The 26,227-nt window shown below is 42.9% G+C and overlaps 2 protein-coding genes and 1 long non-coding RNA gene across 4 annotated transcripts in view; 1 reads left to right on the top strand and 2 right to left on the bottom strand.

Annotated features, from left to right (window-relative positions):
• The window catches only part of MRPS27 (mitochondrial ribosomal protein S27), a 90,225-nt gene extending 80,955 nt beyond the window's left edge, over positions 1-9,270 (top strand). Inside the window, exons 8-11 of the mRNA XM_082457394.1 lie at positions 434-536; positions 2,797-2,939; positions 4,977-5,150; positions 8,037-9,270. Of these exons, the coding sequence (XP_082313520.1) occupies positions 434-536; positions 2,797-2,939; positions 4,977-5,150; positions 8,037-8,276 (660 nt within the window). The 3' untranslated portion in view covers positions 8,277-9,270. The remainder of the gene's footprint in view (positions 1-433; positions 537-2,796; positions 2,940-4,976; positions 5,151-8,036) is intronic.
• Positions 1-26,227, bottom strand: part of LOC309658619 — a 473,127-nt gene that overhangs the window by 156,383 nt on the left and 290,517 nt on the right. The gene's annotated exons all lie outside the window — the stretch shown is intronic.
• The window catches only part of MAP1B (microtubule associated protein 1B), a 94,161-nt gene continuing 86,345 nt past the window's right edge, over positions 18,412-26,227 (bottom strand). For both annotated transcript variants that reach the window (XM_082457040.1, XM_082457041.1), the window contains 2 exons: positions 24,027-24,265; positions 18,412-22,894 (listed from right to left, as the gene is read on the bottom strand). In XM_082457040.1, coding sequence (XP_082313166.1) covers positions 22,739-22,894; positions 24,027-24,265 — 395 coding nt within the window. In that variant the 3' untranslated portion in view covers positions 18,412-22,738. The remainder of the gene's footprint in view (positions 22,895-24,026; positions 24,266-26,227) is intronic.

Consider the following 26,227-nt stretch of genomic DNA (forward strand, 5'->3'; position numbering starts at 1 on the left):
TAGCAGTGTGAGTACAGGGCTAACAGCATGGGTAATCTTTGTTGATTGTCTCGAGGCAATGCTGGTCCAGAGTGTACGCTTTATTTTTGTTTTGTTTTGCTTTTCTGATCGTAAAAGGAACTCTTGCTCACTGCCCCAAATTTGGAAAGTAATGAAAAGTACAAAGAAGAAAACCAAAATTGCTTGTAATTTCACTGCCCAGAAATCTGTTAACATATTGGGCATTTCTATTCTGTATTTTTCATTAAACATAAATATCTTTTCTTTCCAAAATTAGAATTATAATGTACCTTTAGTTTTGTTATTTTGCTTCTTTTACTTAATGTTATAACATGTTCTTTTTTCCTCTGTGTCATTAAAAATCACATTTTTGTATACAAAATGCATTTATGCATTGCTTGGCTGCACCGTGATCTGGTATATTCTGTTGCAGTGGGAAGAGGAGAGGAACTTTGGTGCATCCCTGTTACTCCCAGGCCTAAAGCAAAAGAATTCGGTGGGGTTGAGTTCCCAGTTGTACGGCTATGCGCTTCTTGGTAAGCTGGAGGTCCTTACAAACATTGTTCTTCATGGATAGAACTGATGCATTCTTTTACTTCATAATAAAATTATAATTTGATTTAAATTTGCGAGTGAAATTCCAATACAGCTTTCATTTTTAGACGTACAACTAGACTTTGATGGCCTTACAGTTATGACCTAAGACAATAAAGTGGGTTCTAAAACCTCCCACCACTGGCAAGGTGAAAATTAGTTCTGATGGCTCTCGATTATATTTAGTGGTAATCAGTGTGAGGAAGGGATAAAGAAAGGAAAGTTCTGGCCCTCTTTTGGGAGAACCGGCCAGTAGGATCTCTCCCATTATTAACAAAGATCTTTCTGTCTCTTAAACCTAAAGACCAGGAGAAAAGAAATTAAGAGTTGGAGTTGAACACATATCCTTGGTATTGTTTTCAGGTGTGAGGGAAGAGAAATTCAGAGAGCACATCCAGCAGCACTTGGGAAAGCAGAGAGGGGCTCACTGGTGCAATGTGACTGTGCCACACACGGGACAGCTAGCTCTGCTTTAGACCCCGGATTGCATGAGAATCAGACAGTCAGGAGGGCAAAGGCTTCTGAGGAGCAGGGTCGGCACTTGGGTTGTGTGGAATCTGGGCAAATAACATTCACCCTAAATGTGCATGAAATGTGTCCCGATTTACACAGGTTTATTAAATGCATGTTATTTCATTATCCTTCCAGTCTCTCTCCTAAGTAGGTAGGCATTTGAGAAAGTCCCTTCTGATCATACATTGTGTCTGCTTACCTTTGTTTTCTGAAAATCATCTAAGTTATAGCAGTTTGACTGCTTTTGGAGTTGATCTTCACCGATAAAATGTAGTGTGGCATTCTCAGATGCTGATTCTGATACTGATTTACAAGTTTTTGGCCTTTGCCTTCAGATGAGCACTCAGGACTGTTACACTGCATGAGTTGGCCGGGAAGTTGTCAAGGCTGAGAAAATGTACTTTGTTGTTGCTGTTGCTGAGGAGAGGCCCGGGTGTTTTGGGTCTGGGAGCATCAGATCCAAAGCCCTTTGCTCTCACTGTGTCATGTGCTGCGCAGCCGCATTCACCTCCGACAGAAGCAGCTTCCCGGAACGTGACTGCAGCCAGCCCCAAGCATCTTACAGGTCTAAAATTAGCTGTCACCTGATGAGCTTTGTCTATTTATGTTCCACCACAGCTTTCCCAAATCCTCCTTCCCGGGAAAGATAAGTGAAGGTAGATTTAAGACCTGGCAGCTCAAGGTGACTTTGGTCATTAGTGCAGAGTTTCTGTTCCCCAGGAGTCCAGAGACAGCCCCTCTCCTCACTCGGGGACCTTGCTGCCAGCCATGTTTTAAGCTCCAGTTGTGATTGTTTGAGGTACCAAGAGAAACATTCATGTCCTGAGACCCAAAAGAATGAATGAGGATTATACGATTTAAGTACTGAGGAAGCTCAAATAAAGGAAATAAAGCTCAAATAAATAAAGAGCAAAGTGAGATTTTTTTTTTTCATAAAGACAGTCAATGGGGTGTTTTGGAGCATTTTGAAAAATGTCAAACATTTCCTGGCAGGGAAAGTTATCAGATGTTGACAGGATTTCCACTGTAAAAAAGTTCTGGAATTTCTTTTTCAGAGGAAGATTTTGTTCTTGAAACAAAACTAGTATTTCAGTTGTTTGACTTGTTTTATAAGGGTAGCTCCACTTAGAGACAGATGTAACAACCTCTGTAGGGACTTCCCTGGTTGTCCGGTGGGTAAGACTCCGCGCTCCCAATGCAAGGGGCCTGGGTTCGATCCCTGGTTGGGGAACTAGATCCCACGTGCATGCCGCAACTAAGAAGGCCGCATGCCGCAACTAAAAGATCCTGGGTGCCACAACTAAAGATCCCGCGTGCCGCAACTAAGACCCGGCACAGCCAAAATAAAATAAATAAATAAAAAATAAATAGCAACCTCTGTAAATTTCCCTCAACCCTTTGATTCATATATCCTCATGATAATCTCCAGCAGTCCAAATGAAAAAGAAGAAAAATAAGTTCACATGACTTTATATTGAAAGGTGTATACATAGAATTTTACATTTTTCATCATACATCCAAAGTGTCCCCATTCACTGGGTGGGATGAGGCTCTTGGTATAGGTTTGAAACGATCCTTCTCTATTTCTAGAGCTGCCAGGTGAGTATTCACTTGTGCCTTCAAGTCCTCCATCTCAGACATAGTGGGAAGCCACGGCTGAGCCATTTTTGTTGTTCTTTTTGGCCACAGGGAAGGTGGAATTGCAGCAAGGGCTGCGGGCTGTGTACCATAACATGCCCCTGCTGTGGCAACCAGGCTACTTCAACAGAGCCCTTCAAGTAATGGAGAAGGTGGCCTCCTCCCCAGAAGACGGAAAGCTGTGTAGAGAAGCGGTAAGTTCCCCGTCTCTAATTCAGTGGGATTTATCATCTCCTGTTGCTCATAAGTCAAGCTTTGGATTTGTTTTTCTTGTCTCCCCCATGCCCCACTTTCTTTATGTCTGTAGAATCATGTACTTATTCAGGTGAAAAGGAGTGAGAAACCATAAACATTCTCAATGCTACTGACAAAAAGCACTGGAAAATAAGATTGATGTTGATTTTATAGTTCACTATCTGGGAGGAAGACCATTCCCCTTCCCTAAAATTCAAACTGAATTCAGTAAAATACTGTTTAATTCCACCCGACCCCAAAAGTAAAATCTCAGTAGGAGCTTGAGAGGTTAAGATTTCATTTTTAATTTTTGGCATTTCTGTCTCCTCATGTAGTCCCCAGAGACTAACTACCTGTCAATTTTTTCCATCATACAAGCTCTCAAGAAATGAGTCTAGGGACTAGAGATGGCACTGTCTTTGTTTCCTTCCATTAAACTGTTCTGTGGTGAATGCATGATGCCGAGGAGATCTGGACCAAATGTTCCTCTCATAGTTCTAAGGCGTTCACTTTGCCTGGACTAGGGCTCTGTCCTCCCACCAGCCTCAAAGCTCATCCCTCCTGGTCACCTTGGGCTCTGGACACTACGAAGTCACTAGAGTGAGCTCAGGCTACAGGAAAGCACGCGGCGAGCTTACCCCCGATAGGGAGCCAACAGTGTTCGCTCCTGCCCAAGCAGCTATTGTAGCCAGAGTGAGGCATAGGAGGACATCAGTTGTTTCATTAACAGGGTGTAAAAGTTAACTTTGAGCAGCTGCTTATTTGCTTTGCCTTGATGCTGATCTCTAGGACTCACCTCGTGGCTTTCGTTCAGTCACAGGATGCACAAGTCTGGTCCCTGTACTGGCTCCTTATACTGATGTCTAGTGAGTCCTTATGTTCTCTGCCAGACATTTACAACCAAGTATACACATTTCTAAATACATTTTCATGTTTTAGCCCTGCTGTAGTCAGTGCCGGTGATTGAAAACACAAAATTATACATAAATGCTTTGCCAGGGACATACTCCTTCCAGTTGGAGCCAGATTTGCATTGTTTGTGTTCTGACTTCATAGGAATGTGATTCAGATGTCGGCAAGAGTGGGATGTGTGTCACATATGTATGTGTATGTGTATGTGTACGTCTATCCCACATATACATTTGGGTGTAATGTATTAGTGGCATTAAAAAGCCTTGGAGTGTTTTCTGGATTTTTGTTCTGAAGTGACATGGACAGAACTAATCGGTATCCGTGCAGGTGCTGATGCTGCCTTGAGGTTGTTTCTGTCCCATCTCTGATGATTAGGCCCTCTGAGGGTCGAGGGAGGTTGCCCCAAAATCAAAGTGGTAGGGGAGAGGGGTCAAAGCAAAAAGAAACCTTCAGTTTTATAGTTTATTTACTTTCTAAGCCATAGAAATCACCTGTTACAGTAAGTTTCATGTATGTCTATCTGGTCTTTGTCAGCAGCTTATATAGATTGACTGATCCCTAATCTCTGGATACCCTATGAGCTAAAATTTTTCTCCGAAGAAGGCCCCTGCCTAGGTTCAGAGGCTTTACTGTGCATTCAAAGTGACCCATTTTGGTTGTGGTCTGTAGTGGTTTTTCTTTCCCTTTCTCCCAATTTCAAAGCAATTGAGGAAGAAAAACATGGAAGGGGTGGTACTTCAGTGCCCATCAAGCATAATTCTTGGATTCCTACCTGGGTGATTAAAAGTGAAATCAAAAGCTGCTGTGTTGATTCACTTATACAGATAATTCTGAGCTTGCTTATTGTTCCATTTGTTTTGTACTAAGTGTTCATGCCACGGGATAGGGTGTTTCTAGTGTAAAATGATATAACCATTTCTGTTCCCTATAATTTGATAAGAGAACTCTTCTTGCAGTATTTTAGATCCCAGGTTTCCCTTCCTTTCCCTTCTCCAGCCTCCCTTCCTTTCCCTTCTCCAGCCTCCCTTCCCAGTGCTTTCAGGGCCACAGGATGTTTAATCTCTGCCCCCCTTTCTGCTCCGCAGCTCGATGTGCTGGACAAAGCGCTGAAGGCGGCTCTGACCGCTCCGGCCCAGGGGTCTTCAGAGGACCAGCCCCAAGAAGGTGAGAAGACCCAGAGGTCAGAAGAACTGGTGGAGCAGCTGGATGTGGAGGAAACGGAACAGTCCAAGCTTCCCCGTTACCTGGAACGATTTGAGGTGAGTTGCGGCAGAATTGAGTCCCTCTCAGCTGTGCATTAAGCATGCTTCTCTGCCGTGGTGATAGACCAGCAATCCCTTCATGCATCAATGTCACACACAAGGGCATTAAAAACTGACATCAAAAATCACATTGTTAAAAAAAAAAAAATCACATTGTTATTGCTTCACACAAGAAGTGGTCTTAAAAGAAACAAATGGAATCTTTATGTTCCTTTTCATACTTGAGCGAATCGGTCACAGTTTTGTTTCCTAAGGCAGCATGTCATTACCTGCTACTCATCCCTGACGTCTGCCTGATGGGTGGGTAATAGTTTGCCTTCTCATAGCAAGCACCTGACTTCAGCCCTGGGTGAAGAGGATCTGGTCATTTCTCCATATTGCATTGAACCTTCTTGATCACTGGAAACCCAGGTAGAAATCACAAAGCCGCATTTGAATATGATGAAGATGAAATGCAGGCATCTTCTCTTGCTCGGCTTTGTGGTGTGCACTAGGGCTATTGGAAATGCTGTCTGGACTACATGGATGGTATAAACAGGTTTCTACAGGTTTCAGGACAGCCCTGAGCACTCAAACTGCCTTTGGTAGCTTTCAACTGTATGCCCCAAAACGCTCCGTGGTCAGAGTCAGGGCGGAAGAGCCATGTTCACATTTTAAGCCCTTGGCCTCTTCCTTGCTGTGTTTCTCATCTATTTAGCACAAAGCGAAAAAAAAAAAAAAAAAAAATTGCTGCCTGAAGGAGAATTCATTGTGTGAAGCAGAAAACCTTCCCATCCATCCCAGCTGACCCATTGTGTCCTTTTGGTACAGAGGGATGTATATATACTTTGCCAGAGTATTACATTGAAATCTTTGCAGTAATTATATTGAACCAGCTGTGGGAAATCTATTTCCCCTTGTTCTAAGGAGGATCCTAATACCTTTAGTAGCTGTTTTTTCCAGTATTTCTATAAGGTAATTGCTCAACTTCCCTTTTTTATAATTTAGAAACTGAAAAAGGAAGGTTAATCAATGTTTTCATGGTACACGGAGAATTAGCAGCTAGATTAAGAATTTACATACCTGTTCTTTCCTCTTAACTTTGCAGATTTAGAAAAGCTAAAAAGCAAAAAATCTGCTTAGCCGCATAGATTATCATTTACCATGTTCATATGAACCAAGGCTGCCCCACCACTCTTAAAAATTACCACCTTTTTCTTATTGCTTATATATTTAATCTCGGAGAATAGAAATCTGTGCCTGCATTAAATTCTCAGCCCTCACTCTTCCACAATGCTTTTTTTAAAAAAAATAAATTTATTTATTTATTTATTTTTGGCTGCGTTGTGTCTTCGTTGCTGCACGCAGGCTTTCTCTAGTTGCGGTGAATGGGGGCTGCTCTTCATTGCTGTGTGCGGGCTTCTCATTGCGGTGGCTTCTCTTGTTGCGGATCATGGGCTCTAGGCACGTGGGCTTCAGTATTTGTGGCACACGGGCTCAGTAGTTGTGGCGCATGGGCTTAGTGGCTCCGCGGCATTTGGGATCTTCCCGGACCAGGGCTTGAACCCGTGTCCCCTGCATTGGCAGGCAGATTCTTAACCACTGTGCCACCAGGGAAGTCCTGCATTTTTTTTTTTTAATTCACAAAAAAAAAGACCAATATTTCTTGACTGCTAGTTGTGTGTTAGGCACTACTGCGTTTCCTTTATCCTCGCCTGGGTGGTAGATACTGCTCTTCCTGTGTTACATGACACCAAGGTTGAGGGAACCTAGTCCATGAGTGACTGACTTTGGATTTGAACACAAGTTTGCTGACTCAGAGTTGAGTCCTTATTCTCGTGTCCCAAGCTGTCTCCTTGGCCTCAAACCAGGTGGGAAGTGATATCAGAAAGAAAGAATTCTCATTTTACGCTTCCTTTTCTTCCTGGTGCCTGATTTTTATTAGTCCCAGGTAATCTTTTTGGGGCTCATTTTTATGACTGACCTGTCACACCAGACGTCTGGCCACTCCTTGAAGCCCATGGACCCTTCCCACCTTCCAGCCCCTGCTGTTAGAGCAGGCCTCATCACCTACGCCAGTAAATTGCATTTGTTTTGTGGAACATGGGGTGTGTCATATATTGCTAAGTCTGGGGCCATAAGTGGGTCTCTGATGATCTACATCTTGAAGCACTTAAGTAGATTAGTGTTTTTAGTACTTCTCCAGAAATACAATACCGACCAAATCGAGCTGCCGTTTCAGATGGAGCCGTAAGTAGTCAGGATGTCAAGGCTGACCTGCAGTGAAGCACAGCACGTGGAGGCTTATAATAGCGCAGGCACTCATGGGAGCTGTTTAGCATGCCGTTAGTAAGAAAGCATTGACATGAATTCCATCTGTTGAAAGGAATACTGGTTAGGCAAACATTTATCCCAGTAATTCTAGAGGAAAAGCTGTGGATGAACTTGCTCCATTATATCAGCTGCTTCTGCCGTTTTGTTTCCACCTTAGGGTTCTTTGTTCTTGGAGTTTGCTGCTTGGTTTGGTGCAGGTCAGAATGGAAATGAAGGTTTCTTTTCTTGTGCAGTCTTTGTGGTCTAAAACAAGAAATTACACAGGGAGTCACAGCATATGGAGTTCCATTTACCGTTTGTGAGTGAAGGGGAAGAAATGACCTGTGGTGCATCTTAGCAGAATTGCTGGGCTGAAATAAAAAAAAAAAGAGCAAAAGCTAACAGTGCCTGGATGAAAGGCAGCATGACAGGCTCCCAATAAAGTACCTTCTCCTGTGAGCAGAATGTGTGGAGATTTTGTAAGTGACTTAACCTCTTCTCTTTTCCTCTTTGTATTCTTTACCTACCTGCCCCTCCCACATCTTCTTTTTTTTTCTTTTTTTTTTTTTTTTTTTCCTTTGTTTCCAATAGGCCTTACATTCTAAGCTACACGCTCTGGGCAAAGTTGAGTCAGAAAGCCTTCTGACCCTGACCACCCAACTTGTCAAGGAACAGCTCCCTCCCTGTGAAGCAGAAGACATCGCTGCCTACGAGCAGAAGCTGCAGCAGTGGCATCTGGATTGGGTGCATTTGATTCAGAGGGAAAAGGAGCAGAGGGAGAGGGCCAAGCAGCAGCAGGCGGCTCGAAGAGCAGCGAAGGCATCTGCCTAACTAGGCCCCTCAGGGGCCACAGGAGCCCGTCTCAGGATCCACAGTGACCATGAGGGCAGCCTCAGTGTCCTGCATCCACCTTCTCCTGTTCTTAAAGCAGACCCCCTAAGGTACATGTCAAGCCATGTGACCACCCACCCGGATGCCAAGAAGGCTGTGGAACCATGAAAGTGGCAAATGGTCAGACTGAAGCCACCGGCTAAGTACCTTAAGTAAGGGCTCTCGAGGCTCATAGTGGAGTTCTTGGGGGACAGGGATCAATTTTGAAGACTGAAAATCCCTGATACCTAGCGATGGTGGTGGGAGAAGCCGTGACCGAAGAATCCGGTCTCAAGCACAAGCTTTTGAATGGTCTCTCTGTCCCCAGCCGCGGCCACCTGCAGGTCCTGAGACCCTGTCCCCTAGTCTCCTCTCGCGTGCAAACTCTCAGCCTGAGCTGGGTGTGGGATGCCCACACCTCCCCACTTTCCCCGCCCAGACCTGAACTGGGTGAAGCCCAGACCTGAACTGGGAGAAGTCCAGTACAGCAGCGAACACAAGACCTGCTGGCTCTCGAATCTCAGGGACCCCCGCTGGCATTTTTAGCATGTAAGGGCTTTTGAGGAGAGAGCTGGCCCTAGCTCTGAAGCTTCCGTGGCTTGACTCCCCATCACGTTGGGGTAACTTTCTCACAAAGCATTGTCTCAGCTCCTCATCAAGTAGGTAAAGTGAGCCTTCTGTATACACACATGCGCACACATACAATTTGTGAGCACACGTTTCAGTTAGAAGTTGGAGAAAATGAGAGATGGGATGGGGCTTGCGGTGCGTAGAAGACATGAGTGATTGTAAAACTGTCAGGAGGCGGAAAATTTCTCTCTGGGGTTTCTCTGTGGAAGGGGTCAGGGGCCGCTCTTGCTTGCTGTGTAATTTTGCCCTTATGTGTAGTGGTATACTTTTATGCAGGATTGTGCTTTTGTATCAAGAACCTGTGGAAATAAATGTTCTAGGATCATTTTGGTGTATTCTTCATCTTTGGGGGAAGGGAGGGAGAAGTCGGGAGTTTCATCGTCAGTATAGTCACTATGATTTTGAGCAACATATTTTCAACCCTCCTTCTCCGGTAGACTGTGGCATTTGTAATAATAATAATCACCACAACCACTAACTTGTGTTCAGGACTCGCTGAGCTCCAGCAACCCTATGAGGGAGCTACTATTACCCTGTTTTTGAATGAGGAAACTGAAACTAAGTAACTTAGGGGGGTCAGGCTCGCCCTGCTTCTCACCCTGCGTGTTCCCTCCGTACACACCTGCAGTCAGTATCCAACACAGGGCCTGAGTCTTACTTAGGAAGAGGGTCATGACCAAAAGTTGGTTCTGACATCTTGGTTTATCAAGGGCAGGACTTTTTCAGCCCTTATTGTATCAAGAGGCAGGTTCAAGATACATCAAAAGACGCCTTTTGCTTAGTAAATTAACCACCATCACACATGGAGCTTCTGGTCGATATTTCAGCTCATTGTTTTGCCTGCATTTTCCTCCTTGTCTGTGCCTGTGGCACTTTACTTCCAGCCTTCAAGAGACCACTTCACCGTGCTGCTGCCCAGCAGGAGTTTCCAAGTTCTCCGCTGCTCGGACTTCTTCCACACGTGTGCCCACATCTCTCTCAGGAACTCTCCCCTTTGAGAGTCTTTCCCCACCATCTACTCCCCTTTTCCCAGGCTCTTCTCCCCTGAGCTATAGGATACCCTACCACCCTCCTAGATGATGAGAGCTGACCACAATTGTCCTTGGTCTTTTCACCAATATCACCGTCTGTATTTCTTCCACGTGGATGGAGAAACTGCTGTCAGTACCCTGGCCTCTGGGGATGACCTGAACTGTAACAGATGACCTTCCCTCTAGCTGACCTACCATAGCCACAGCCAGACCTCCAGTCTCGTATCACTACTCCAAGATCTTACAGCCTGAAGTCACATTCTCCCAGTCTTCCCTTTCTCTCATCATGTGACTCCCACTGAACCAGCCCTTCCCTCTACTTTCTGCCTGCAAACCCTTAGCCTTTACCCTGTCACTCAAACCCTCGATCTCCAGAATTCAGACCCTGCTTGCCTGCCTTCCAGTCTGGGCCCCGTGGTTGGCCATCCCACTGATGCATCTCTAATTTCTTCTCATTCCCTTTATCCAGGCCCACTTGGCGTCCATGGACCTGTATCCTTGGAGCCACCTGTTATGGGTTGAATGGTGTCCACCCACCACCACCAAGAAAAAAATATGTTGAAGCCCTGACCCCAATGCCTTAGAATCTGACCTTAGTTGGAAATAAGGTCTTTACAAAGATAATCAAATTAAAATCAAATTATAAAAAGAAATTTGGACAAAAGATAGATACAGAAGGAAGACAAGGTGAAGACACACGGGGAGAAGATGGCTACCTGAATGGAGTGGTGCATCCACAAGCCAAGGATTGCAAGCCAACACCAGAAGCCAGAAGAGGCAAGGAAGGATTGTCTCCTGGAGCCACCAAAGAGAGTGTGACCCTGCTGACAGCTTGATTTTGAACTTCTAGCCTCCAGTTCTGCTTCTTTAAGCCACTCAGTTTTGGGTACTTTGTTACAGCGGCCCTAGGAGACGAGCACACCGCCACTTGTTCTCTGTCTCCTTGCTTGTGAGCCACTAAGTTTGACATACAAAGTTGTAATGTCAGGCTGATTCCTCTACAGCTTTACAGCTGTCCTCTTCAACTTAGTAGTTCTTTCATTTCTCTTACTGACTCTCGTTTTTACCTCACTAGCTTCTCTATTGGGTCTGCTTAAGCCCTAGACCCTTGCCCCCCAGAACTGTGAGCAGATGTTCCTGCCTCCTGCTTTATCAAGAAAATTTAGGCCACATAATACAACTTCAGTCTCCCTTGTTTCTACCTTAACAGCTCTCTCCTTACCTGTTCTCTCCATCATCCCTTCTACTTCAGAGTGATAGATGTCCCCGCCCTCCTTTCCAAGGTTAGGCTCTTCACTTGTCACCTGATTCCTTACCTGCCTGCCTGTTCCAGAGCCATCTTCTCTTTCCATCTTGCATCGTCTCTACAGATTTCTTCTTCCAAGCCTGCAATCTTTTTTTTTTTTTAAAGGAATTCCTTTATTTTTATTCTTTATTTATTTATTTATTTATTTTTGGCTGTGTTGGGTCTTCGTTTCTGTGCGAGGGCTTTCTCTAGTTGCAGTAAGCGGGGGCCACTCTTCATCGCGGTATGCGGGCCTCTCACTATCGCGGCCTCTCTTGTTGCAGAGCACAAGCTCCAGACGCGCAGGCTCAGTAGTTGTGGCTCACGGGCCTAGTTGCTCCGCGGCATGTGGGATCTTCCCAGACCAGGGCTCTAACCCGTGTCCCCTGCATTGGCAGGCAGATTCTCAACCACTGTGCCACCAGGGAAGCCCCAAGCCTGCAATCTTATTCAAGACTTCCTTCCCTTTTAGAAACAAAAAAGACTTTATCCTGCCATCAGTCAAGCTCTTACCCTGTCCCTCCTTCCTTTTGTCTCCAAACTTCTTAAAAGGGTATCTCCACTTACTGGTTCGTTGCTGGTTCATTAGACCCTGAGAATTTGGCTTTCACTCTGCTGCATACCAACTGCAATGATTCTTTCCCCTCTGCTCTGTTTAGCAGCACTGATCACTCCCTTAGAAGCTTGGTGACTACAGCACACAGTCTCTCTCTGTTCTGGCACTGCTTTCCTGCGCTCACAGGCCTCTGTGTGGCACATACTGTATGCTGGGCACCGTACTAAGAACTGTTGAGTTTACACAGATGAATAAACGATAGACCCTACCCTCAAATAACTTATATTCTAGGGAGAGAGAGGGGGCAGGCACATATGCACCTATCATGCTTCATGCATGATGGTTAATTTACTGAGCAAAAGGCGCCTTTTGATGTATCTTGAACCTTCCTCTTGATATAATAACGGAGTGGTTGAAAAAGCCCTGCCCTTGATAAACCAGAAAGTATCATTAGAGACACAAAGTGATAGGGGTGTTCACAGGAAGAGCGCTTCAAGCCCAGAGATGGGAAAGCTCTAATGCAGGGAAATCATCATCACTTGCTTTGTGCTTTAGTTAGTCACATGGGTCTGTCTCAAGCTGTCTTGGGGTAGAGATGGTCCTCTTCTTCCCCATGGAGTCGTGTAAAGTAGGTGTTCAAGAGAAATTACTTTAAGTTGAACTGGAATGAACAGCCCACACCCACCCTGCGTGTCCCCCACTCCCCCACCAAAAAAGGAAGAAGAAATAGAAGAAAAAGGCAGAGTAGTAGAAGAAGAAAAAACAATGATGAGGTACACATACCTTGCTCTCCTCTTCTTGGGGCTGTGTTGCCTTGGCATCAAACTTTGCATTTTGTTTTCATACCTTGTAGCTGGCTGTGCACATCAGATATGTGTGTGGGAAATTTGTCCATTTTACAAGTAGTCAGAGGCCTTGAAAACTGGTTTATCAAAAGTCGTTTTTTCACTCTGAATGAAATAACATATTAGTGAGTCCAGGGGTGCTGCTAAACCTGTTATGGTGCATAGGGCAGCCCTCATAACAAAGGACTATCTGGTCCACAATGTCAGTGGTGCCAAGTTTACAAACCCTGGTCTAGGGTGTACGAGCCAGGCAGCCACAGGAATTTTTGCAGTGATGTACATTAGTTGTTTCTTGTCTAACTGTATATCCAGTGATAGAGGGTGGGCCGTTATCCTTCCTCAAAAAAGTCCATATGGAAAAGGATAAATGGTGATTTATATGATTTTTTTCTTTTTTTTAATTGAAGTATAGTTAATTTACAATGTTGTGTTAGTTTCTGGTGTACAGCAAAGTGATTCAGATATATATATATTTTTTCCATTATAGTTTATTACAAGATATTGAATATAGTTCCCTGTACTATACAATGGGACTTTGTTTATCTATTTTATATATAGTAGTTTGTATCTGCTAATCCCGAACTCCTACTTTATCCCCCCCACCCCTTTTCCCCTTTGGTAACCATCAGTTTGTTTTCTATGTCTGTGAGTCTGTTTCTGTTTTGTAAACAAGTCCATTTGTATCATATTTTAGATTCCACATATAAGTGATAGCATATTTGTCTTTCTCTGTCTGACTTATTCTACTTAGTATGATAATCTCTAGGTCCATCCATGTTGCTGCAAATGGCATTATTTCATTCTTTTTTATGGCTGAGTAGTATTCCATTGTGTGTGTGTGTGTGTGTGTGTGTGTGTGTGTGTACGACATCTTCTTTATCCATTCATCTGTCAGTGGACACTTAGGTTGCTTCCATGTCTTGTCTGTTGTAAATAGTGCTGCTGTGAACACTGGAGTACATGTATCTTTTCGAATTTGAGTTTTTCCAGATATATGCCTAGGAGTGGGATTGCTGGATCATATGGTAACTCTACTTTTGTTTTTTAAGGAACCTCCATACTGTTCTTCATGATGGCTGCACCAATTTACATTCCCACCAACAGTGTAGGAGGGTTCCCTTTTCTCCACACCCTCTCCAGCATTTATTGTTTGCAGACTTTTTGATGATGGCCATTCTGACTGGTGTGAGGTGATACCTCATTGTAGTTTTGATTTGCATTTCTATAATAATTAGCAATGTTGAACATCTTTTCATGTGCTTCTTGGCCATCTGTATGTCTTTTTTAGGGAAATGTCTATTTAGATCTTCTGCCCATTTTTTGATTGGGTTGTTTGTTTTTTTGTTATTGAATTGTGTGAGCTGTTTGTATATTTTGGAAATTAATCCCTTGTCGGTCGCATCATTTGCAAATAGTTTTTCCCAGTCCATAGGCTGTCTGTGATTTATATGATTTGCTACCTGGGGGTATGTAGCTGGAACCAGGAGTCTTGAGTTCCACAATGAAGCTGCTTCCTCCCCTGCGTCAGCGGAACCCGACACCATTGCAACCCAGTCGCGTGGCTGAGGAAGGGATGAAGTTTTGGCTTTAGTGAATCATAAAAGCAGAAAAATGTGGTGTGACTGCATTTTCATTAAAGATTGTTAATAACCTTCAGAGCTGAACTCTTCAAACTGAAAACGATAAATTTTTAAATCTTACTTTAGAAAATGGGGAAAGGAGTACTTTTTAACAAACATAGTTATGTCAGGAAAGTTGCCTTTTATTCTAAATAACAACTTATTCACTTGAAAATAACCTTTTCTTTCCTCATTGATTTGGCCTTTTCACTGACATTGCATGCTGCCACGAGGATGTTATTACCTGTATGGTAACAAGGAAGTCCAAACAAAGGATGGTGGCAACGCCCCTGAGAGTGTGGCAGTTACCACCAGGATCTTTGTTCAAAACATAACAGTGAGTGACACTTAGGTTTTGTGTTTATTATACATGAATGTGATGATTCCAGATCTGAGCTGGACATGTTCAGAAAATGGTTTGTTCTTTAAAAAGAAGTGTCTGAAAATAAATTCCATTATGGGCTTTAAATGCTAGATCAAGGACTTTGGGGAAGGTTTATAAAGGATTTATAAAAGGGACATTATATCCTCTGATATACCCAGTGGTAAGAGAATTTGCTTGCCCTTTTGGTTTCCATGATGCTTCATCTCTGCAGAGTTCAACATATTAATTCTTAAAATGCCGAGGTTAATATGCCTAAGATGGTATCTGGAATAGACTCGGCAAGAATGCCCGCTAAGTTTCCTCCAGTGACAGTCTGCTGGGCCACTGTTGGGTGTCAGCGTTTTCCCGGCTCTGGTTCACAAACAGTCATGTACCCATCTTGATTACACAAATTATATTTAACAACTGCTCTTTGTGAATGCCCATTCCTACGTAATTTAATCCTAATTAAATAAATCCTCTCTAATCCTTACAGCAACCCTTCAGGGCAGGGATTATTACCCTCATTTTGCAGAGGAGAAAACTGAGACTTATGTGAATTGGCTAGGGCCACACAATTAATAAGTGGCAAGGACAGTGCTTGAGCCCATGCTTGTCTGATTCCAAAGCCCCTTTCAAACAACTACCCCCTATAGTCACTGTGCTAATCTGGGACTAAGTACGTTCATTCATTTGTTCAATCATTCAACAAATATTAATTGAACATCTAGTGTGTGTTAGGAATGGTTAAAATAGTCACTGAGGATACAGAAGGGAACAAAGTAGACTAAGATCCCTTCCCTCGTGGTGTTTCTAGTCTATGGAAGGAGACACGTAATAAGTATATAACATGTCACGTGGTGATACGTGACACAGAGACAAAGCAAGGAAGAGGGAAAGAGAGTTCTGGTTAAGTGGTGGATGTTGCAGCCTAACACAGGGCGGTGAGGGAAGGCCTTCCTGAGTAGATGACATTTGAAAAAAGACCCACGCGGATGAGGCTGAGGATCATGGAGTCACCTGGGGAAAAGCGTGGTAGACAAAGACACCAGTGCTGAGGCCCTGGAGGGAAGTGTGCCTAGAGTGTGTAAGGAAGGCCCGTGTGGCTGGAGCGGACTGTGCAAGGTGCAGAGCAGTGGGATTTGAGGCCAGGGAGATGAGGGGTAAAGGAAAGGACAGGTGGTGAAGGCCGCCATCCCATTAGTAAGGACGTTGGCTTTTACTCTGAGATGAGAACCCATTTGAAGGTTTTGAGCACCGGATGGCATGGTGCAACCTAACATTTTTAGAGTATTACTCTAGTCTAGCTGCTATGTGCAGATACTTGGAGGGCAAGGACAGGAAACAGGAGACCAGTTAGGGGGCTACTGCAGTTATCCAGGGGAGAAATGCCTGGCCTGCACGACAGTAGTAATAGTGAACGTGAGGAGAAGGGGTTAGACTGGGTGTGTCTTGAAGGTGGAGCCAGCAGATCTGCTGACGGGCCAAGATTTTTGACCTGAGCAACTGGAATGATGTGTGTACCATTTACTGAGGTGGAAAAGCCTAAAAGGAGAAGCAGTCAGGGGAGACCAGGGATTTATTTGAGGACATGTTAAATTTGATTTGGGATGTTTTAAAGGTCCCTACTGCACATCCGAATGGAGCTTTTAATGGACAGCTGAATATATGAGTCTGGAGATCAGAGAAGAGGTACAGACTGGAGATACAAATTGTAAAAGTCATCTGTTGACACATAGCATTTAAATCCATGAGACTGCATTAAAGTAACATGCATTATTGGTTTGAGTCGGGGATAGTCGAAGCCATGAACTAGAACTGTGCCTACTTTTTAGGGGCGATTACCCCATGAACGTGGCCTCATAATGATGTTCCATCATCTGTGAAAACATTGCCAGTAACCCCCAGAGAATTAGCCAGAACTGCTCATATTAAAGGAATTGACTGTGACCAAAACTCAATCTGCCTGTATGGCTCCTGTGAATTTCTAAGACGTACAATATAAGATCAGAGAGGAAATGGTGGGATCCAGGATTATGCAAGAGACCCAAGAATTCATGAGTCAAGTGTGTGTTGGAAGGTCATTGTAGGGACACAGAGACGCATCTAGAATGAGAAATACATTTATAAAGAGAAAGAAAATGTAGTCATAGTACCTTAACAGAACTTTGTTGATTTGCCTGCAAAATAGGAAAACAGAAACTGAAGAAAAGCTACCTTCAAAGTAGAAAAGGACCAGCTGGAAGGAGATGAACTCGTTGCCATCTCCGCCGTGCTCGGTCCGGAGGGAGTGGGATAGAAACACACGGAGGGGTTCAGGTATGGTCAACTGTGGGGCTTCCCTGGGGCTGAGGGGGTCTCCTGGGACACAGGACTTCCCATGCTGAAACCAGGGCAGTCCTGGCAAAGCAGGATGCTTGGTGACCCTGTGTTCAGGCCAGAAAGACTTCCTGGAACCGAGTAGTTTGGCAGTGGAATAGAAAACAACTTATTTAAATTTAATCTGACAGATGTAATCAAAATCTCTTGGTGATTATTTCCCACCCTGAGTTCTCACATGCTTAACCCTTTAATTTCTGGAGGGATTTCAGAATGCCTCCTGGTACACAGTGACTTCTAATGGGACCGGTCGACCAGCCCCATGGCTTGGAAGCACAGTGTAAGATTAAAAGGAGTGTTTGTGACAGAAGAACATCATTATGACTTCAGACAGGCTGCAGTGGCCTTTTGAGGCCAAAGGACCATCTCTGAGGACAGACAAGACCAGGTACTGGAGGTCTGTTGATCACTCTGTGGGCACGTCTTCTGTGGAGGGAATTGAGGCGCGCGCGCGCGCACACACACACACACACACACACACACACACACACACACACCACACACACACACACACACACACACACACTCCCAGTTTAGCCATCATTTCTGGTGCTTTTCCTATGGTCACCTTCACTCATCCTTGGACTTTGGGAGTCCCAGTCACCGCGTTCAGTTAGGGCAGGACTTAGGTTTTGCTCACCTTTAAACCCCCATGGTCTTACCCACTGCTGGGTATAGAGTAAAGGTATAATAATCATTGAATGATTGAGGAGAATTCCTCCTTTTTTTCTTTTTTTTATTATTTATCATCCCTTTTCCTAAAAATCTTTTAGTTCCTAGGTGTGAATCCAATCCACAGCACATTATGTTATATAGAGCTTACTCTGTAACTGAGCAAGAAACAAAAAAAGGAGATAACGTATTGGATATATTGACTGAGTGTGATGGCTTTGTAGAGCCCCAGAAAGTCAGCCCTAGGAGGGATCATCCAGTTTGACCATCTGGTCAAATCCTCTCATTTTACAGGTAAGGAAAGGAGTTCCGGATGGATTAAGTGACTGAGGTCACACAGCCAGGTGTGGCAGAGCTAAGATTAAAACCTGGTTTTTGGTTTATATTGTGATTTAGTAGGAAACCCTCCCAATATCCTCCTTCAGGTACACTGCTCTGTTGACTTTTTCTTTTTAAGCAATAATTTTAACTCTTTCTCTGATCTTCCGGTTTCTGTCCTTAGACCCCAAGGTCCTCTAGGGCTTGGCTACAAAAACAGTTGTAGAAATAGTAGCAGGGCCCTCTCAGCGGTTTACCAAAAAGCCAGGGAGCCCACTCTGAAAAGAACACAATCAATCACCCCTTGTGAATGAACCCACCCACACACGCCTCAGCCCCCAACGCACCCAACTCAGTAACACACAACACAAAAGGACAGCACAGCACACACACCAACTTTTGCCACTTTTGTATTTTATTGTGGAACTGAGGTTTTTTTTTTTTTTCTCTTTTACATCAAATATCCTCAATGGAAGAGGGGATATTGCACACAAATATCATAAAAGCACTACATATTACTTTCACTGGAAACTAATTTTCTACATTAGATATGACTGGATAGGATAGAAGTGATGCAGGATTATAAGACATAATACCATACACAGCTGCAGACTGACACAAACACCATTCAGAACAAGAGAGAGGAGTGGGAGGTGCTTCTCAGCCAGGCTCAAGACCATGTCCTTCCAGGGTGGAAGAAGGGCTGCATGCAGCGCCGTAAGCCTGACTCAGTGCCGCAGGGGCGTTCTGAAAAGGGCAGCCCCGGTCTTGAAGCCCCATCTCGATGGCTGCTTTTTTGGGGAGCTCCAAATGAGTGCAGAGAAGCTATTTATTTCTTCCCTTCCTTTTCAGTTGTTGATGCTGCCTTTTAAATTAATAAAGTCACAGATTTTTTTTTCATAGTAAATAGTTTTAATACCAGGTGAATAACCTAATTGCTTTCAAAGAAATGCTCATCCCCTAGGCTGCTTTTGGTGTGTTGTTCAGTTGGTTAAAAGATAAAAGCTTACAGTTCCTTTCAGATGGAAACAGGGTCTTTTCTTCTAAATCTGAAGCGCAAAAAAAAAGTTATTAATCTAACTCACAATGTCATTACTGAGCAAGAACCTCCTGTGACAGGTGACTAAAGAGGCAAGAAAAGCAATTTCAGAATTGTAGAGCAGCTCCTGAGAGCTGAAATTTGGTAACAGGGAAAATGGGAAGTGGTAAAATTTCCATTAGCAGATGATTAAATCTTATTAAATGAGTACTGGAAAGCTCCTAAACTGTGTAAGCTATTGGAGACACTTAAAACATTCATATACACTGGGGAAACAATTCACTATGATATGTAAGGTTAAGAAAAAAAAAACATTTTTTTTTTTTTGGAACACCATGGAAAATGGCATTTAAGGGTTGGGAAGGGGGGGAGGGTCAGTCACTGTATCCAGCCCCACCACAAGACTGAGAAAGCATGCACAGGGATTGGGTTTTGAGAAAGGGGATAGAATTAGTTAAAATTGAAAATGGAGGATCATCTCTAACGTTTAGTCTCTGTAGAATTTTAAGAATACTACCGAAAAGTTCATGATCATGAGTGCTATCTCGATGGAATCCCATCATTTAAACAGAGTGTAAATTCCTTTCACTCAAATATTCAATCTATACAATTGGATTAAGTAATCAGTATGAATAAAGCTCCTAGAAGTCTGTGTCGATCTTTAGCTCTCACCATGAATGTACATGGTACATTGTGATGGCTGTTACTAAACTAATTGTGTATTTATGAAACTAGCAAAATTAGGTTAGTCACACAGGTAGGAAAGGTGTCTGGAAGGACAGGAGCAACCTGTAATGTAAATATTGGTGTTCCTGTTATATTCAGGCTCTGTGGTCATCACTGAGAACAATGGATGGAGAAAGGTACTGATCTATTTCATAGGAAAAAGAGCCAGCTGACCAGTGACAGCTTTTGTATATTTTTTCCACTAAATTCCATAGCAAAAAAGAAAAGAAAAAAAAAAAAAGGAGTGGAATAGAATGGTTATAATTGAAGACTGGCTATAATTTTCCTAAAATGTTTGGTTTTTTTCTTAAAGCAAAATAATGTACATGTTAAATAAATTTAATTTGGGAAATTGGAAAATAATTCCATCTTCTATCAAAGAAAAATCAACCAGAGGTCTGGATTTGGCAAGAAGGCTGGAAATCTGTTTCTCTTCCAATGCATCATGTGAACCAACTTAACAACTAATTATTAAATAATCATCTTGAGTATCTTAGGTTGTCTCTTAAAATACCTTTTAAGTAGGTGAGTTTATACTCACTGAAATCCTTTTTTGTCACAATGTGTTTTCCGTCGTGTGCTCATTTTTTTGTACCCTAAATCAATGCGTTGTTCTTAAGGACTTCAAAGAAATAGGGTAATAAATAAAAGCTGCATTTCTAGAGAAGCCTAAAAAAAATAGAATATTAATTTTTTAAAAAAATTAAACATTTGAAAAATGTAATTCACAGCATTAAGTAGACTGCATTAGGTCCTCGGTGAAGGGACCTGGAAGAAGCATTGTTTAAACCCTCATAGTAGTTAGCAGTGCAAAACACACACTTATCAGACAAAAATAAACTAAAATGTTAATTCTGAAATAAATAACTAACATAGAAAATAAAACGAGGTGATTGTTGACTACTCCGTAGATCTTAGAGTCTGCAGGAGACACAACTCGACAGAGCCCAGCACAGCTGTCACTGAAAAGTTTGCCACATCTGAACACTGGGTGCGCTGATCTGCAACTTGAAACTTAATGTCAGTTTTAATCATGATCTGGCTTCCCAGGTTCATAGTTCAATGATGACAATGATGGAAATGATCTCTGAACTCTACGTGATGAACCGTAGGAGTTGGGAATTCATTTGTTTTCAACGTATTTTTCTTTTTTTGTTTTTTTTTCCAAAAAAGAAAATCCCAAAGCAAATTTTTGCTAGGGTTCTTTGAACTTGTCTTGGCTCTTTTACCTCATGGTTGAAGATCTTGAAAGAAGTACGTAGGCTACCACTGGGTGATGTACTCGTAAAGGCCTGGAAAAGTAGCCATTCTCCCCCACTCTAAGATAGCGCATACTCAAATTTTTGTTATGGGACTCAAGGGGTGGGAGGTATCACTATTCCTGGTAGTGATGGGCTTTTAATAAATATTATTACTGCAATATCAGACTTCAATCTCACCAGAACTTCAAAAAACATTATTCATTTTTTTGTCTTACGAAACACTTTAAAAAAAAAGAAAGACTGTCACTTGAAAATTTTCTTTGCATTTTCCTGTAAATGAAAACATTTGTTAAAAAGTTCATCTATGAAAAGTTCTCACATATCTAAAAAAAAAAAAAATTCTTCTGTACACTTGTTCCCATAATTATGCTGAAATTAATGGAAAATTAAAAAAAAAAAAAAGCCAATGTAAGACAAGGGAAGCTAAATACTGTACACTTGCTGAGAACCTCTTCCACCTTTAAGATTCACTGTTTTCCCAGTTCTGATCATAGAAGCCGTTTCAATCTTGAACTTGCAGTAGTAAAGAAGCTATGAAAGGCTCAACTTGCTTGGCTGAGGGGCCTGAGGTGGTATTCAACACGCAATGCTCAGCATCAGACTGTTGCACCGATCAGGTAAGCTCCTAGTACCCCTCCCACGCGCACACACATGCTCCTTTAACTGGAGTGTCTATAATCCTACACGGATGTTTTATAAACTCGCTGTCTCACATTAAAAAATAAGTGCATCAAGTATCTTTGTACATTCAAGTCACTTCCTAAGGCAAATTGTCTACCGTATGTACTCCCAACTGCTTTGGTATTTGCTTGTTTATCGGGGTGGACTTGGGTGTCTCCGCATGCAGGTTAATTGACTCAGAGTGGACTAACTGGGTGCACAGATGCTGGGAGCATGCCTTAGATCAATCTACTCGTGTGTTTGAAGAGTCTGAGAGTTCTGAATGGGGTTCAAACCACTTGCATGTCCAGTCTACACTCACTACATTTTGTCAGTGTGCAGCCTTCAAACTGAAGGAGCTTAATTAAGGCGTGAAAAATCTCACATGCCCTCATTACAAGTTCTGTTCTTTTCTGTTTTCTTCCAGCCAACTTGTTTTAGGAACCTAAGACCCTTTTTGATGACTCAGACTGACACAAGTTACAAACTTTGCCTATGCAGACTACAGAATAGACAGAAAATGCAGACCTAACTAATGGTTATTTTCTCTTCTCTGCCCCACCCTGCTCTCTCTTTCTCTCTGGTATCTCACCAGCATTCTCTACCATTACATCTCCTCCTCTTGCATTCTTTTTTTCTTTCTCATTTTCTCTCTCTCTCTCTCTGTTCTGCGTTCCCTCTCTTTTGTGCGTGCGCGCTCTCTCTCTCTCTTTCTCTCTCTAAGACAGATGCGTCTACCTAGCAGAAATCAGTTGGGTTTGCTAGTGCATGGTTTCCAAATGTTCAGCAGAGATGAACTGGGGTAGGTAATTTTGCAGTAACTTGAACCCTAGTGTGGGAAGACTGCTACTTCCCTTAGCAATCAGCAAAAACTGAGAAATATTAGTGACTTGTATCACCATGACACAGTATAGCGTTTGGCAGGTAACAGTTCAGCGACTTATTTAGGTGAATTGACTTTTGTTAGAAAAGGTGGTTTCAAACTGAAGAATTTCTGGAAACAAAGTTCAAACCCTGTGGTGTGGCTGGCCTGGTTGTTACAGTTCGATCTTACATGCAGGGAAGGATTCGTCTTGCATAACCACGGTACTGCTGCTTGCTAAAACCATGATGTTGAGGTCCTGCTGCTTCTCATGGGTCTCCTGATACCATTCCCTCATCACTTCTGAGTCATGAGTTGGGATCAGGGTCACCTGCAGGGAGAGAGAAAACAGCTGCTGAAGAGCAGAACCGGGAATCGGATGGAAAAAAAACAGAACAACAGCAAGGTATTAATTAGACCATTAGAAAAAGAAGGGCAAAGAGAAAAATCTTCTATTGTCCTTAGGAAATTCAAAGAACTTTTCAACCTAACGTTTTCTAGGAACCAGAATAAAGCTGCCAAAAAATCAGTTTTTCTGGGGGAGCTGAAGACTGGAACCAAAAGCAGGTCATGACTAGCTAATTAGTTTATCAATGAGGCCTCGGTTTTTCAGTTCTTTAGTGTTAAGAGAAGTGCTTCAGTTAAGGTGGAATTTCTTGTATTTCCTTTAACATAACTGATCCTGAGAACAAACATTTGTATCTTTAATTTGTGTGTGTGCTTAGGGGCAGAGGAGTTGGGTGGGTAGGCGGGTACTGGCTTGAACAGTAAAAATTCCACCTCGTATTCAGTAAGAGGCCACTGGGTGTTTCTCATTAGATTTCATATGATGAAATAACCAGCATTTCTATTTAACGTTATGCAAGCACAGTTTACTAAATGACTGTACAAAACCATAAGGAAAACTTAGATAAGCAGAAACCACAGCTGAAATAGTATTAAGAGTGGTTCGTGCCTAGTTATGATGTTTGGGAGTTGGGAGTATCCTGCTGGGGACCATTTTCAGCACTGCTCCTCCTGCAGAATCTCACTGGACAGCTGATTTTCTAAATGGCCATATTCCAAGCTTTGGTCTACTTGTGAAGCACAAAGGAGTAAAAGACAAGTCCTTATCCGCATCACATGGAAATATGACCACTTGGTTACATTGGTTAATATTCTTGGTATATTAGGGTGAAGGGCAAGTAATCTTGGTCCCATTTTGCAGATAAATGTATTATGCTTTAGGGTGGTAAAGTGGCTTTCCTCCAAGCCCCTGGTGGCTGGTGGTAACAAGAATACATTTAGACCGCCTTCTGTGTGTTAAGTCCACTTTGTCCTCAGGATAGTTTATGTGTGGCAGACCCCCCGGGGGACCTCATGTGGATCCACAGTCATAACGGTGCCTCATTAAACATGATCCCTTGCCTCTGCCTCTGGACACAGCTCCATGTGCAGTGCGGACACTGTCCTGGAGCTCTTACCTGCATGTTGCTGCCCCACTGGGCCTTCCCTTCCAACAAGGCGTCCAGGACAGCCCGGCTGGGCTCCTCAGCAGCGGGGTCATTCCCACTCACCACGTAGTAGGACGACCTCACTCTCTTGAAAAATTCAACATCGACGTTCTTACTGTTGCTGTGGTTGGGAATATAGCACAGGTCCAAGTACACAGGGGGGCCTGGAGGCACAGCTGAGGGCTTGGATGTCTTGGTGTTTCCTGGCCCTTCAGTAAATGAACAAAAATAAAGAGAAAGCCAGGGTCACAGGAATGCGAAGAGACCCATCTGTCCAGTACACCTTCCCTACTCCTTCCCGAGAAGGTCCTCTAGCACATGGGGAGGGGGTACTGGGCATTCCCCTCTCTCATAGAGGGCATTTAACACTGGCAGTTTGAGAAACTATCACCTGGTTGTTTACCGTCTCAGCAGGAGAAATGAAGAATGGAATGTTTCCCTTTGCGGACAACCCTTAGGAAGAAGAGTTCAGGCCTTCCTCAAAGCTGGAACTAGGTAGTAACACTCCTCCTGAAAGAGGTGCTCGCGTGCATTTTAATTTGAAAAGTGGTCTAAGACACAGATTTTAAAGGACAAAAGAAAATATCTGCATTTGGTAAAACACAGTTAAGCAATCTTTGTAATCCAGTTAAGATCTCATTTGAAAGCAATTTTGCCCACAGCTGAATATTATACCCTCACATTCGACCTAGCCAGTGGTCAGATCTTAATTAACACCATATGATTTCCAAGACCCTCAGCACCTCAACCTCATTCATAAACTGATGAAACACTGTATTCTCTCCTTAGGACAGTACTCTAAAATGGGAGACGTCTCTCCTTAGACAAGATCGGATACCAAACTTTGGCAAGAGGAAGGGTCAGAAAGACTAGGCTTTCTCTAGCCAATCAGGACATACCAGGCTGAGGTCAGGGGCATGTGGCAGCCAAAATTCCCAGTCTAAATCAGAAAGCCCGGGCAAAGGAAAGATTCAGACTAACCCCAAAGTTTCTGGGCACCTTGTTTGGTGAGCTGGCTTTCTGATTTGTTCTAATTAGAAGGTTTAAACTTTTTGAAACATTAATACAACTAGCATTCTAAGACAGTGATTCTTTCCCTGGCCACATGATTAGAATCACTTAGCATGCTTAATACCAGGCCCCATGCCCCAGAGTCTGGCTTAATTGGGCTGGGGTAGGGCCTGGGTACCACCATTTTTTAAAAGCACCCCAGCTGATGCTAATGTGTATCTGGTATCTGGTTTGAGACCACTGCTGTAAAGCCATTTAAAATACTAGCTGGATCCTATATATTTAATCCTCTTGCCTTTCTCCATGGGATGTATAGAGGCTGTCATCCCAGAGTCGAAACCAGCAGTGAATTCCATCAATGGTCTAGTTTTATTTTCAGGGGGGTAGGGAAGTGGTGAGAATCAGGCAAACTGGTATTTGGATAAACCGACTCATTTTATGAATAGATTAGCCAGCCTTTATAATGAACCTAAGCTAAAAGCCCTCAACATATCCATGTGTAAGTCTCCCAGAGAATTCTGACTTGTAACAGAAGTTTGTGAGTTACATTTCTTCTAATATTTAAAAATGTCTGCGGTTTCCCCTTGCACACTAAATCACTCCCATCAACACCAAAGGAACATTGCTCGTAGAAGCCCAAACCGAGGGAACTGCCAGAAGTCGACCCAGGTTTGTTTTAAAATTAATTAATAGTGCAATTTTTAAAAAGTTTAAAGTTTAAAAAAAATATCAGTTGTGCGGGCTAGAGTGTATGTTCAGCAAGTTTGGTAGCAGATTTCAGTTGGATTTTATCTGTTTGGATGGATTTCATGTTTTCTCCTAAGTGCAGGTCAAGTTGTCAAGTCCTTTAGATCAAGGAGTTAATTATCTGGTGGTTTTCTATTAAGTCTAAGCATGAACAAATTCAGTTTGTTTTCTATGTGCAAGTAAAAAGAGGAAACCTGATAAGACCTGAGTCTTGAAATTGATGCTCCATGTTGCTTAAAAGTAAAAATTTGTACCTGTAACTAATACTTCCTAAAATGTACTGAATTTGAGAGTCCCAAAGGTTCATCTCTCAGATTTTCCATAATAAATCAAGGAAGTGTTGCTTAAATTACTGTTTGCTTTACACGTTTGAGTCAATTTATGTTACTTTGTGAACTGTGATCTAAAATCCC

The sequence above is a fragment of the Balaenoptera physalus genome (assembly GCF_965194825.1).
Source record: "Balaenoptera physalus genome assembly, chromosome: 3".
Lineage (NCBI taxonomy): Eukaryota > Metazoa > Chordata > Mammalia > Artiodactyla > Balaenopteridae > Balaenoptera > Balaenoptera physalus.